This window comes from Prionailurus bengalensis, chromosome D3 (assembly GCF_016509475.1).
Source record: "Prionailurus bengalensis isolate Pbe53 chromosome D3, Fcat_Pben_1.1_paternal_pri, whole genome shotgun sequence".
NCBI lineage: Eukaryota > Metazoa > Chordata > Mammalia > Carnivora > Felidae > Prionailurus > Prionailurus bengalensis.
This window is the reverse complement of record NC_057356.1, coordinates 9,733,446-9,747,126: the sequence shown is the minus strand read 5'-3', so window position 1 is coordinate 9,747,126 and position 13,681 is coordinate 9,733,446. Positions and strand designations below refer to the sequence as shown.

The following is a 13,681-nucleotide window of genomic DNA, read 5'->3' as shown; positions in this document are numbered from 1 at the left end:
GAGGATGGGTTTAGAGCTGGGACAGCTAGAAGGAAGGCTAAAGATTGAAGCAATCATAGTATTCTGAGCAGTATTCAGATGAAGGTCTTCTGGGTCTGTGTGGTGATTGTAGAAATGAATCTGATCACTCTAATCTGTAATGAGCTAGAGGAGACCTTGAAGGGATTTGCACAGCACCATTGGCAAGGATTATTTAATTCATAACTTTGAACTGTTATTGATGGATTTGCGGTTTTTCCTCTTTCAGACTATTTCTATTATCCTTTGGGTGTCCAGTTACTGTGAGAGTGTCTTGCGACCATACAAATTAAATCTACAGAAAAAGAAAAAGAAGAAAAAAGAAACCAGCATCATCATGGTAATAACAGAAAACACAACAACTTGGCTGCGTGCAGCTTTTAATTTTCACTGTTTTCCTGCATATAGTAGGAGACCTTAGGATCCTGTGTACATTCATTTTCTCTGTCAAGCTTTTTTTTTCTTTTTTTAAATTACACACCTACAGAAAAGCTTAAAGACCAGCATGATAACACTCAGATATCCTTACTTGACACTTGTTAACACCACACCCAAAATATTTTCTGATTTTAATTATGATTTCTTTCTTGGCTTATTTATAACTTAGAAATGTCTTAATTTCCACATTTGCCACATCTCCTTTATCTTTCTCTCATTCTGTCATCTGTCCCAACCTCTTGTTTGTTGAACCGTTTAAAAGAAAAGTACAGACTGTGATACAGTCTCCTACAGAATCACAGTACTGAAGAAATTTTCATACCTAAGACATTTAATACTGATGCAATCCTGTTATAATGTCTGTATTCAGATTTCCCCACTTACCCAATTGTGTTCTTTATTATAGTCCTTTTCAAAATACTGGGATCCTATTAAGTATATGATACGGCTTTTAGTTACCATGTCTTTTTACCCCTTTCAACTTCGTTAGTCTTTTGTTTATCTTTATTGTTCAACAGTCTAGCTCAGTTTTTGGTAGAATGTCTTACAATCTGAATTTGGCTTATTGTTTCCTTGGGTTTAGGTTAAATATAGATGCTGTTTCCTTTTTAGCAAATTAAGTCAGGGGGCACTCATGTTGTTAAGTCCCATTATTGGTGATCTCAGATGAAATTATTTGATAAAGGAAGTGTCTATGGATTTCTTCATTGTAAAGGTGCCTTTCCCACCCTGTGATTAATAAGTCATCCGTGGGACAATTTGAGATCGTGAATATCCTATTACCTGCCAGCCTTTCATCTGCTGGTTTTAACATCTGTTAAGTCTAACTTGCATAATCATTTATTAAAGTTATGGTTCCACACGGGTGATTTTTAAAATTCTGTCAATCCTTTTATCATGTATTGGTTGGCATTTTTGGTAGAGCTGTCCCACAGCCATTCATATATATATTTGTATGTATATTTTTAAGTATCACCATCTATTTGAATATCATTCTTTTTTCTTTGCTTTTTAAATATTTATTTTGAGGGAGAGAGGGGGAGAGAGAGAAAGAGAGCGAGAGAGAATGAGCATGCGTGGGAGCACACAGAAGCGGGGGAGGGGGAGAGAGAATCCTAGTCCAATGATGGGCTCGATCCTATGAACCATGAGATCATGACCTGAGCTGAAGTCAAGAGTCAGATGTTCAACGGACTGAGCCACGCTTGAGTATCAACCTTTAAAAAAATTTTTTTTTAATGTTTTTATTTGAGAGAGAGAGAGAGACAGAGAATGAGAATGAGAATGAGTATGAGAATGAGTGGGGGAGGGGCAGAGAGAAAGGGGGACACAAAATCAGAAGCAGGCTCCAGGCTCTGAGCTGTCAGCACAGAGCCTGGGACTTGAACACACAGACCATGAGATCATGACCTGAGCCAAAGTCGAACACTCCACCGACTGAGCCACCCAGGTACCTATAAATAAATATTTTTTAAAAAAGAATATGTTCCAGTTAATATAGACAGTTGCAGTACTCTGCAGAAACACTGGAATTAAAAACTGAGATTATTAGTGTGATATAAATAAAGTTCATTTATTTCTCTTTCTATTCAGTTTTGTAGTGTCTTCCCATCTTGATTGATTTAGTTTTTGAATGTGTAAAACATTAATATAAATTTTATCCTTTTCATAAGGAAAATTATTTAGGATTCATTCTGTGCAGGATATGCTATTTTATTAATGTTTGCATTTATCCTAGGTGGGAGATTTTTGTTCACTGTAGCAACATAGCAACCATTGTCATTTGAAAATGTTGATTTTTTTTTTAATGTTGATGGTTTTAGTACTAATTTTGACTTCCTGCATAATTCAGTAACAATTCAGGAATTCTTTAGATTTGACACTGCTTTGCTGGATGTTTCTATTCATTCAGAAACAAAGGGTAGTTCTATTTGGAGCAGGATGTAATGAAGAAACCTGCCCTTTTTTTTTCCAATGTAATTTAACATATCATGAGTGTTAAGTTTGATGGCATAGAACAGAGTTGCTCTGTTACTTTCTTTTCTAATGAAAGCCTGTGCTCTTCAACTGTGTCAAATAGCTTTTTCGTATTTGGATTGGGATGGAGGGTGGGTTATAGTTATTTCTTTTCTAGTTTCTAAAAATGAGAATAGCTTTCGTATATTTCTGATCATCAAAGTAACCTAAAGGTGTGAATAAAATGAAGGCCACCCATATTCCCACCAACCACTAATTGCCACTGCAAACAAACCAGAATTATGCTCTATGGGAGGTTCTGCAACTTGTCTGTGTTTGTTTTCATTTAACAGGCTATCTGGGCATCTCTTCAGGAGATACGTAGATGTATCTCATTACTTTAAATGGTTATATGATGAAACATTGGTATTCCCTGTTTTCTCATTTGCATTTTAAAAAATTGAGTGGAGGGTTGAGGGGGTGGGGCAGTGCCTGACTGGCTCAGTTGGAGGAATGCATGACTCTTGATCTCAGGATTGTGAGTTCAAGCCCCACATTGGGTGTAGAGTTTACTTTAAAAAAAGAAAAAATGTTGAACCTGCAAGGAAAACTTCTTGAGTCAAAAGTTAGCCTTACTAATTGATTGGCCAGGTTTCTTGTGTTTGTCTGATTTTTGAATTTTGTCATGTTTCTGGGATTTCTTTGATGTCTTTTCTGTTCATCTTTTTGCCCAGATTTCCTGTTGTGGTAGTAATATTTTTTCTCTTGATGTGTTTTGAGCTATTCAGGTCTTAATAATGTTACTCTATATCCTATATGATGCAAATTTTTCTTTTCATTTGTCTTTTGAGTAGTTTTTTTGGTCAACATAGTAATTATATATATATATATATATATATATATATATATATATATATATATATATATATTTCATGTTTATATTTGAGAGAGAGAGAGAGAGAAGGAGAGAGAGAGAGACAGTGTGTGAGCAGGGGAGGGGCACAGAGAGAGAGAGACAGAGACAGGATCTGAAGCAGGCTCCAGGCTCTGAGGTGTTAGCACAAAGCTCCACACAGGCTGGAACTTCCAAGCTGTGAGATCATAACCTGAGCCAAAGTCAGATGCTTAACCCACTGAGCCACTCAGCACCCCTAAAAATATTTTTTTAAATAGTTCTTAGCTTGATGTAATGTTTAGAAAGGCCTTTTCAGTTTATGATTACACGAACCATTACCTAAATTTTCTTCTGGTACTTTGGTGGATTTTTTAAAGTTAAGTTTAAATCAACCTGGAATTTATTTTGGTACTTAACTATTTATTTAATTCACTTAATTTATTTTTTAAAAGATGTTATTTTTAAGTAATCTTTATACCCAGTGTGGAGCTCAAACTTACAACCCTGAGATCAAGAGTCACATGCTCTACTAACTGAGCCAGCCAGGTACCCCTGTTTTGTTTTATTATTGATTTATTTTTATTTATTATTTGTTATTATTTTATGTGGGGTTTTTTTTGTTGTTTTGTTTTGAGAGTGAGAGCTCACATGTGTGTGCAAGTAGGGAAGCGGCAGAGAGAGAGAGAGAGAGAGAGAGAGAGAGAGATTGAGAATCCCAAGCAGGCTCCATTCTCAGCTTGGAGCCGTCATGTGGTGCTCAAACCCATGACTCTGGGATAATGACCTGGGCCAAAACCAAGAGCTGGCTGCTTAACTGACTGAGCCACCCAGGCATCCCTTAAATTCATTTAAATTCCCTTACATTCTTCAGTTTTATCTTAGGACCTGTTTCTTTTCACTTTTTTATCACCTTACTTATATATCCATAATATCTGGATTTCATGTAACTTTATGATCTACTCTAATATATATGAGGGCAAATTCTACATAACCATTCTTTTTCAGAATTTTCTTGGCTGTTGTCTCCCATTATGTTTTCTATTAGAACTTAGAAAACTCTTATTTCTGTTGTTAACATTAGAGGAAATCTCAGTGACATATAGAGAAATGAAGTTTTGGTTTCTTTCATCTTCTTTAGTGTTCCAGAAGAGTACCAGCCTGAAATTGAGTAATAACCAACTAAGATATTTTCTGTTGGTTTTTCCATCTCTAGTTCCCCATTTAAAAAAATGCTTGTCATTGTTTCTGAATTAGCATTATTTGGTGCCAATTAAATTTACCTTGCTTTAGAGAGACTGTCTTAATATCCAAAACTGTATCCATCCCTGTTACTGTTTATAGCATTAAGTAAAACTATAGCATGAAGTTAATATAGCTTATGTGATATGAGTGAAGGAAATATGTTTGATAATTTTTCATCTTTTAAAAAATCTTTTTTCCAGCCACCAATCTTTACCAGTTTCCAAGACTACGTTACTGGGCTTCAGACTTTAATTTCCAATGTTGTGGATCACATTAAAGGGCTTGAAACACATCTAATTGCACTTAAACTTGAAGAACTTATTTTAGAAGATACTTCTCTCTCGCTGGTAAGAGACTGTAGGCGATCAGCAATAATAATCTTAAAGGTCACAAACTTGAAAGAATGTCACATTGCTTCATGTGGTTGGGCTTTGCTGGGTATCTTTGAGAATGTTAATAAGCAGATAAATACAGTTTTATTGAGCTCGCTGTTGTTGGGTAAATGCTCATAGAAATACAGTGATCGAAAAACCTGGCTTTAGAGAGATATATTCAAAAACTACTTTAAATTGGAGATCTGATATACGCACAGAAATTGAACGGGCCAGCAAGAGTCTCACTGGAGAGGGGACATTTAAGGATTAGTAAGTTTTCAGTAGGCAGACTGGAATGGATGAAAGGAATCTGAAACAGAAGGCACAGAGCAGAGGCAGAAAGGTAAATTGTGTGGGGCACCATGAGTCCGTTGGCAGAGCTAGAACACATGGTATGTGGGAAGGACTGTCCGCTACAAAGATGATAGGCACAGCAGGCCACTGTTGATGGTTGTGTGGTTGTTGTTAAAGGATCTGTCTGCCCTCTGACATGAGGAATAAGATTGATCATTTTGAGTATTCTATTTTTTTTTAATTTTTTTTTTTCTTACTGTTTATTTATTTTTGAGACAGAGAAAGAGCATGAATGGGGGAGGGTCAGAGAGAGAGGGAGACACAGAATCTGAAACAGGCTCTGGACTCTGAGCTGTCAGCACAGAGCCCGACGTGGGGCTCGAACTCACGGACCGCGAGATCATGACCTGAGCTGAAGTCGGACGCTTAACCAACTGAGCCACCCAGGCGCCCCTCATTTTGAGTATTCTAAAGGTTATCTTTAACTTTGGGCTACTTTAGATTTGTCGAGCCTTGACTCTGTCCTCATCTTTTGACCTTGGGAAAGTCGCTTACCCTCTCTGGGCCTCAGTTTCTTTATCTGTATAATGAAAATCATAATAGCTATTTTATAGGATTATAGTGAGCAAAATAATAATGGCCTTATATTGCCTATTTTTGTTGAAGTCATGATACATATACTGAGCAGCATCAGCCACCAAATATAGGATCCATATAGTGCTATTTATATTTTGGGTAAAAACAAATTTTTTTTTAATTCAGTTTCCAGTAGGTTTACTTCTTTATTCTTTATTTTTTAATGTATTTATTTTTGAGAGAGAGAGAGAGAGAGAGACATAGAGTGTGATAAGGGGAGGGCCAGAGAGAGGGAGACACAGAATCGGAAGCAGGCTCTGAGCTGTCAACACAGAGCCCACGTGGGGCTCGAACTCATGAACCGTAAGATCATGACCCGAGTCAAAGTTGGCCACTTAACAGACTGAGCCACCCGGGCGTCCCTCTTTCCTTCTTTTCTTTCTAAACTTGAAACAACTATCCATAAGGCCTCTGGACTACCATCTCCAGTCCTGGTTCTTTTCCTCTTCCGTAGGGGTATCCACTGAAACTGGTCTGTGCCTAGACCTTTTAATGTAACCTTAAAATATACGCTAATAGCTGTTAGGTTTTTGAAAGTAAATGATACATTGTTTTATTCTGAAACTTGGCTTTTTTTTCCACTTAACCTTATATTCAAGAGATTTGTTAAGGCTAATGCATATACATCAGTTTTGTTCTTTTAAACAACTGTATGACATTCAAATATGAGTGGATCATAGCCATTGGATATTTTAGTTTTTTTGTTTTTTTGAGAGAGAGAGGGAGCACATGAGAGCAAGTAGGGGAGGGGCAGAGGAAGAGGGAGACTCTCAAGCAATCTCCACACCCAGCATGGGTCTTGATCTCACAACTGTGAGATCATGACCTGAACCCAGATCAAGAGGTAGACACTTAACTGACTAAACCACCCAGGTGCCCCTTAAGTTGTTTATATATATTTACTTTTACTACAGTATTGAATGAAATGTATTTTGTATACCTTCTCTTAGGCACATGTGTACTTCCAAGATAGATTAGGTCTCGAGTAGTAGTAGTATTTGGCTATAAGGTATGCTTACCTGATTTCTTCAGGGTTTTGCAATACTGCCAATTTCATGTAAGCCTGATTAGTTCTTTTTTTTTTTTTTTTAATTTTTTTTTTCAACGTTTATTTATTTTGGGGACAGAGAGAGACAGAGCATGAACGGGGGAGGGGCAGAGAGAGAGGGAGACACAGAATCGGAAACAGGCTCCAGGCTCTGAGCCATCAGCCCAGAGCCCGACGCGGGGCTCGAACTCACGGACTGCGAGATCGTGACCTGGCTGCAGTCGGACGCTTAACCGACTGCGCCACCCAGGCGCCCCGAAGCCTGATTAGTTCTTAGCCAGCCTCCTTTTTTCTCTGTTTGAACATTCCATCCCTTTATTTTTTGTAAAATGTGCAGCAAGTATTTAACTCACATATTTGAGTAGGTCTCAGAAAGCTTTGTTCTTTTTTTTTTTTTTTTTTTTTTTTTTTTAAAGCTGTTTGGTCTGTGGAACCAATGGACTTTGTCAATATAGAGGGAGACCTATCAATATTATTGCTAGAAAAGGTGGCAGAGGTAAATTTGATGCTTTTAAGAAGTGGGTATGATAATGTCCAAATTAATAATAAATTTCCATTTTTGTTTTCTGATGAAATAATCAGAAATATTAATGTTTCCATTTTGTATAGCCCATAACAAAATATTAGTGATTTTATGTTCAAACTACTTAGTAATAAATTTTCTACCTTTTTTCTATATGAAAGATAATTATCAGAAATCTCAGTTTTTTCACTTTGTATAATTAAAACAGAGAATACTGATGGAAGAATTAAAAGAATAATAATGCTAGAGGCTCCTGGGTGGCTTAGTCAGTTAAGCATCTGACTTTGGCTTAGGTCATGATCTCACAGTTCATGAGTTAGAGCCCTATGTCAGGCTCTGTGCTGACACCTCAGATCCTACAGCCTGCTTCAGATTCTGCGTCTCCCTCTCTTTCTGCTCCTCCCTCACTCACACTCTGTTTCTCTCCCTCAAAAATAAATAAACATTAAAAATTAAAAAAAAAGTAAAGCTAAAGTAATAGCGTTAGTGAACAATCACATGGAAAAATGTACATCTCTGATGAGCTTTAGCCTTCTTTGCATTTTTTGAAACTGAAAATGATCCACTGTATTCTGATGAAGCTTGCCATGAGACCAAAGGTAATGGTAATTTTTTTTTTAATGTTTATTTATTTTTGAGAGAGAGTGCATAAGTGGCAGAGAGGCAGAGAGAGGGGGCAGAGGATCCGAAGTAGGCTCTGTGCTGATAGCAGTGAGCCCGATGCAGGGCTCAGACTCACAAACCGCAAGACCATGACCTGAGCAGAAGTCTGATGCTCTACCAACAGAGCCATCCAGGAGCGCCATTGGTAGTTTTAACATCTGTGAGAGGAACTGTAATCTGGGAGAATGCTTTCAGAGCAAGACCACTAATTCTTGTCTCGTTTGTAGGAAGAGAAAAAATTTTCAAAGACTGTGCAAGGGAAGGTGCAGAGCAGTTATCTACACTCACTTCTGGAAATTGGTGAGCTGCTGAAGAAAAGACTGGAGACCACAAAGAAACTAAAAATTTAAGCAAGTGTGAACCACAGGCATCAATGACTCTGCAGCAGAAAATGACATCATCTTCCCAGGCAAAAGCGACATCTGGTTGACCATCATTTTAATCCAGAACTTCCTCATAAAATGCATGAAGGACTTTGATTGTGAATTAATTTTTTAGGTATTAAATGTATACAACTGATTAAATTATTGTATATAAACCGGAAGCAGGACCCTTATCTGGGTTTGACCACTTTTTATACATGTTCATATGCATATGGCAGCCACAAGAGAACCCCACTTTTCTTCTTTCCTTCCATCGCCAGAAACATCTGGTGGGGGGGGGGGTGTCCTATAAAAGCAGCAATAGAAACTAAGCATAAAGCATTGACCTCAGAGCAGCTGAATGGCCCTACCATTATAGCAGTGGGTGTTTGGTCTGGTTCTTGAGCCTTAGGAAGCAGAAAGCAGTGGAGGGGGACCATGGCTGGGAGCAGGCCCTCTTTCCTTTCCACATTAGTTTAGTTTTGAGGTTTCCTCAGCTGTTTTGCTCCCACAGAATCCAAAGCAGGTACCCCGAAGGGCCTCAGATGAAATTTGGCATAGGCACCTGTCAGTGAAGGGTGCCCCTCAGAAGACCACAGGCACTCAAGTGTTTGGCTTAATAGTCTAATAGCCAAGACATCCCCATCCTAGCTCCTGTGAGAGTTAAATCACAAATAGGCTTGTGTTAACTTACAGCTGTATGGAGGGGAAAGCAGTGCAGGCCACTTATGGGCCTGCTGAGTACTAGCTTGCTGTCTTTCATCCATCTTTGGGAAAGATGGGAATCACTTTTAAAGAAGAGAGGTGTACATAATTTATGCAGGCGAGTCTAATACCAGTGTCATTGGTTTTGTGAGATATATATATATGTATATGCTTTTACATATATATTTTCAAGCATATATATATGTGTATATATATATATACACATATATATATGCTTGAAAATAAAGATTTAATACTTAAGTGTTTTTTAAGTGGGGAGTTTGGGGAGGAAGGAAGGAAGGAATGTATATTATGGACTTAATCTAGGTTTTAAGTTTTAGGCTGGCAAAAGAAATGTTATCCATTGGGTTTGACTTTCAGTCTGCTTTCTTCAAACTTGAGAATTGCACCAGGGTGGTGTTTACATTGTACACCTGGAGCTCCCCAAGACTGTAGCTTCAGAGGTCGGTCTGACAGAAAAGATAAACATTGCTCTTGAAAATGTTATACAGTTTATACAATTACTTTGATAAGTTTTTGTGTTTGAATCTGTGCTTCTGTTTTTGGTCTTTGTTACTCAAATACCGTTAAGTTAATAATTCTGTAAGAGCAAAGACATGAGTTTGATGAGGAAATTCAAGCATCTGATGGAGGACTGATTGGTCTTGCCGACCTTACAGGTCATTTCCAATGCTTCTCCAGTGAAACGTGATACTTTTTTTCTTTTAAAAGCAACAAAAGAGAGCTCGGAAAATCTCTGTATGCAAAACAATTGTATTTTGTCCCCTCATCTTGACTTTCTTAGATTCACAATTTGATAGGATGATAAATAACTGTTTAAACTTCCAAGGAAATTTTTTAGAAAATTACAAAATTATCTGTTCAAAATAAGACTTGCTGGAAATCCTAGTCCATCAAGTAGTTTCAAGAAGTTATTTTTTGATCTAAGTTGGTATCCACAGCCGTCATACCCCATCCCAAAAGGAAGAACTGCCTTGAACAAGATGAACTGAAAGTTCTAATTGATTCCAAATCTAATTTAAGGACAACATATCATAATTTTGTAAAACTATTGCCTATTTAGATGGAACTTGGTGTGTGTATGGGGGTGGGGGATGTGTGTATGACATGTGTTCTTGAAATGATGCTTCTTTGAATATCCAAAAATACTGTACATAGAAATAGAAATGCTCTATGAAACAAGTCTATTAACTGACCATGGTCAATCTAGCATATGTGTGCTCAGTGAGCTGGCTTTGGTCCTCAGGGACAGTGCTTGACTCCAGTGGTCTACCTAACTAGTCTTTTGCCTAGGGGCACCTGGGACCTCTACTGGTTTTAGTGACAAATAATGTTACGTCGAGGTTATGCTTCTTTTGTTACTTGCTGATTTTCCTACTAAATGTAGCATTTCAATTAGATCCAACCTCTTACATTTTGAGATAATTGTAAAAAGAATGAAATTATGCAGAAATGGCCAATATCTTTTATTGATCTGTTCTTTTGGAAACTGTTATGCACTATAAATTGTGTACAGTTAAAAAAAATATATATATATATATATTCTTACATGAGTAAAAAGCACCCTCTCCAGCAATTGTATGTCATTGGTATTTGAAGAGAATTCCCAAATAACCCATTGCTGCTGCTGCTGTTTTTGGTTTGTGTGGGTTTTTTTTTGTTGTTGTTGTGTTTGTTTTTGTGTGGTAAATTGATATTTAAAAAAAGAAAAAACACGACTACTGTTTACAGACTGAAAAATTACTGCTTTTTATACTACTGAGATCCTAAGTTAAGACTCTCCAAAGCAAACATTTGGTTTAAATCATTTATCTGATGTGGATAAAACATAGAGAAATTTTTAGTGTCCTCCACATAATGGAAAATGTACAAATGCCTAGCTGTGTTGCCCATCAATTTTGTATATTTTCATAATTTTAATTGTTCAAAATTGCATTATATTTTGCAATCACTATGTTCAACCTGGATTTGTCTTTCATTTAAACTTTTAATATAAAAAGGGGTTTCAATGTATCTATGGCCTTGTTATTGAAACTCTTCCTACTTATTTGATGTCATTTATTAATATGGGAAGTATATATTCCTTCTTCAGTACTACGTGAAGCATACATAGCAAATTAAACTAGATGGGTTAATTTATATAAACACTTCCATCTTAAGTTGCCTATCTGCCTGGGTCATTTCTGTTCAGATTCCTAGAAGCTACAACTTTTTTTTTTTTTTTTTTTTTTTTTTAAGATTTTAAGTAATCTCTATACCCAACGTGGGGCTTGAACTCACAACCCTGAAATCAAGAGTCACATGTTCCACTGACTTACAGGTGCCCTGAAGCCACAACCTTTTAAATGGTGTAATTCATCTCAGTTTTGTACTGAGAGTTACATTCCTCGGCAAAATTGTAATATTTGTGAAGTTAAAATTTTTATTTCAAGGCTACTAGTCTTTTTGTTTAAAAATAGTACCTCATGCTAGCATTCATGAATTCAGCATATATGAATTGAATGCTTCTTTACAATGTGCCAGGTTCCACTTTAGGCTGTGTTGATAGAATGGTAAATGATAGCATATGTCCCAGTTAGTGGCCAAGGTGGGGGAGAAGATAAGAAATATAAACCTTAGTTTGTAAGCCCTGTTTTAAGTAAGTCAGGATATGTGATAACCTGAATCATGAGTAGAGCCCTCTGACCCGACTGATGAAGAGTCAGCCACCAAAAAGGGAACCCAAGTGGAGAGGCCCCATGGCAGGAACTACTGAGCATGTTTCAATGACTGGGGGGAAAAAATGGGCTCAAGTGCTGGGTTTAAAGGAATGGAAAGGGGAAGGAACTGAGATAGAAAATACAGTTGGGGGCAGCGGGATCCAGAGCAATCAGAACTTTTTAGTCAGGGGAAGGAATGAGATTTCTAAAGTTAGCGGGAAGTTAGTAGAAGATTTCAGGCAAACTGAGGACATGATTTATCCAAGCACTTGGGCCCACAGGCTGGGATTCAAAGTTGACACACACTGACAATACAGTGGAAAGAGGAGCTCCTAGTTTCCTTTGTGTCCAGTAATATTAAATGCCCTTGTCTGGGCCCTGAGAAAAATGTTTTCGCCTGCTACTCCATCCCGATGCTGTCTCCCCTTTTTTTTTTTAATTTTTTTTTTTTTAACGTTTATTTATTTTTGAGACAGGGAGAGACAGAGCATGAACGGGGGAGGGTCACAGAGAGAGGGAGACACAGAATCTGAAACAGGCTCCAGGCTCTGAGCTGTCAGCACAGAGCCTGACACGGGGCTCGAACTCACGGACTGTGAGATTATGACCTGAGCCGAAGTCGGACGCTTAACCGACTGAGCCACCCAGGTGCCCCTGCTGTCTCCCTTTTAACGAAAGGTGTGTAATTGGATATACCTCACTGCCACTTTCAACCTTACCTAAGAGGTGGGCTCAGGTTTATACTTTTTTCTTGTTCTTTTTTTTTTAGATGCTGTCACTGCCTCGATGCAGAGATGTATTTCATAGTAATAACTGGAAGGTAAGCAACCATGAGCCAAATATTTATAAAAATTATTCGTGGTGGGAATGTAAGCTGGTGCAGCCACTCTGGAAAACAGTATGGAGGTTCCTCAAAAAACTAAAAATAGAACTACCCTACCACCCAGCAATTGTACTACTAGGTATTTATCCAAGGGATACAGGTATGCTGTTTCAGAGGGACATATGCACCCCCATGTTTATAGCAGCACTACCAACAATAGCCAAAGTATGGAAAGAGCCCAAATGTCCATCAATGGATGAATGGATAAAGAAGATGTGGTATATATATACAATGGGGTATTACTCGGCAATCAAAAAGAATGGAATCTTGCCATTTGCAACTATGGGGATGGAACTAGAGGGTGTTATGCTAAGTGAAATTAGAGAAATACAAATATCATATGACTTCATTCATATGAGGACTTTAAGTAAAAACAGGGAGGGGGACAAAACAGAAGAGACTCAAATATGGAGAACAAACAGGGTTACTGGAGTGGTTGTGGGAGGGGGATGGGCTAAATGGGTAAGGGGCACTAAGGAATCTACTGAAATAATTGTACTCTATGCTAACTGATTTGGATGTAAATTAAAAAATAAATTGAAAAAAATTATTTGTGGGATACTTATAGCAGTTTATGCTGTTAGAGCACAGAGCTTTCCTGCAACTTCCAGCTTCCATATATCCCAGTAAAAGTGGATTTCTCCACAATGTACTATTTCACATATGAGAAAAAAAGTTACCACAGAGAAGGCTACTACCTAAGACTACCTAGCAGGTTAGGGGGTGGGTAAAATTCAAACCCTTTCGTAAATGTGCTGAAGTGAGCACAAGATTCAAATTCTTAAGCATTGATGAAATGAGGTGAAATCTAGACCACCCCCATCCCCAAGTCTTCTTAGTCTTGATGGCTAGGTTCAAATTCTCAGATTCTATCTTGGAACAATCAATCTTTCCAGACCAAGTCTGATGCCAACTTTTTTGGTG

The 13,681-nt window shown here is 37.7% G+C and overlaps 1 protein-coding gene across 1 annotated transcript in view; it reads left to right on the top strand.

Moving 5' to 3' along the window:
* NAA25 (N-alpha-acetyltransferase 25, NatB auxiliary subunit) overlaps window positions 1-11,334 on the top strand; it is an 80,302-nt gene extending 68,968 nt beyond the window's left edge. The window contains exons 22-24 of the mRNA XM_043557641.1: window positions 248-358; window positions 4,750-4,896; window positions 8,315-11,334. Coding sequence (XP_043413576.1) covers window positions 248-358; window positions 4,750-4,896; window positions 8,315-8,437 — 381 coding nt within the window. The 3' untranslated portion in view covers window positions 8,438-11,334. The remainder of the gene's footprint in view (window positions 1-247; window positions 359-4,749; window positions 4,897-8,314) is intronic.
* Window positions 11,335-13,681: the final 2,347 nt, after the last annotated feature.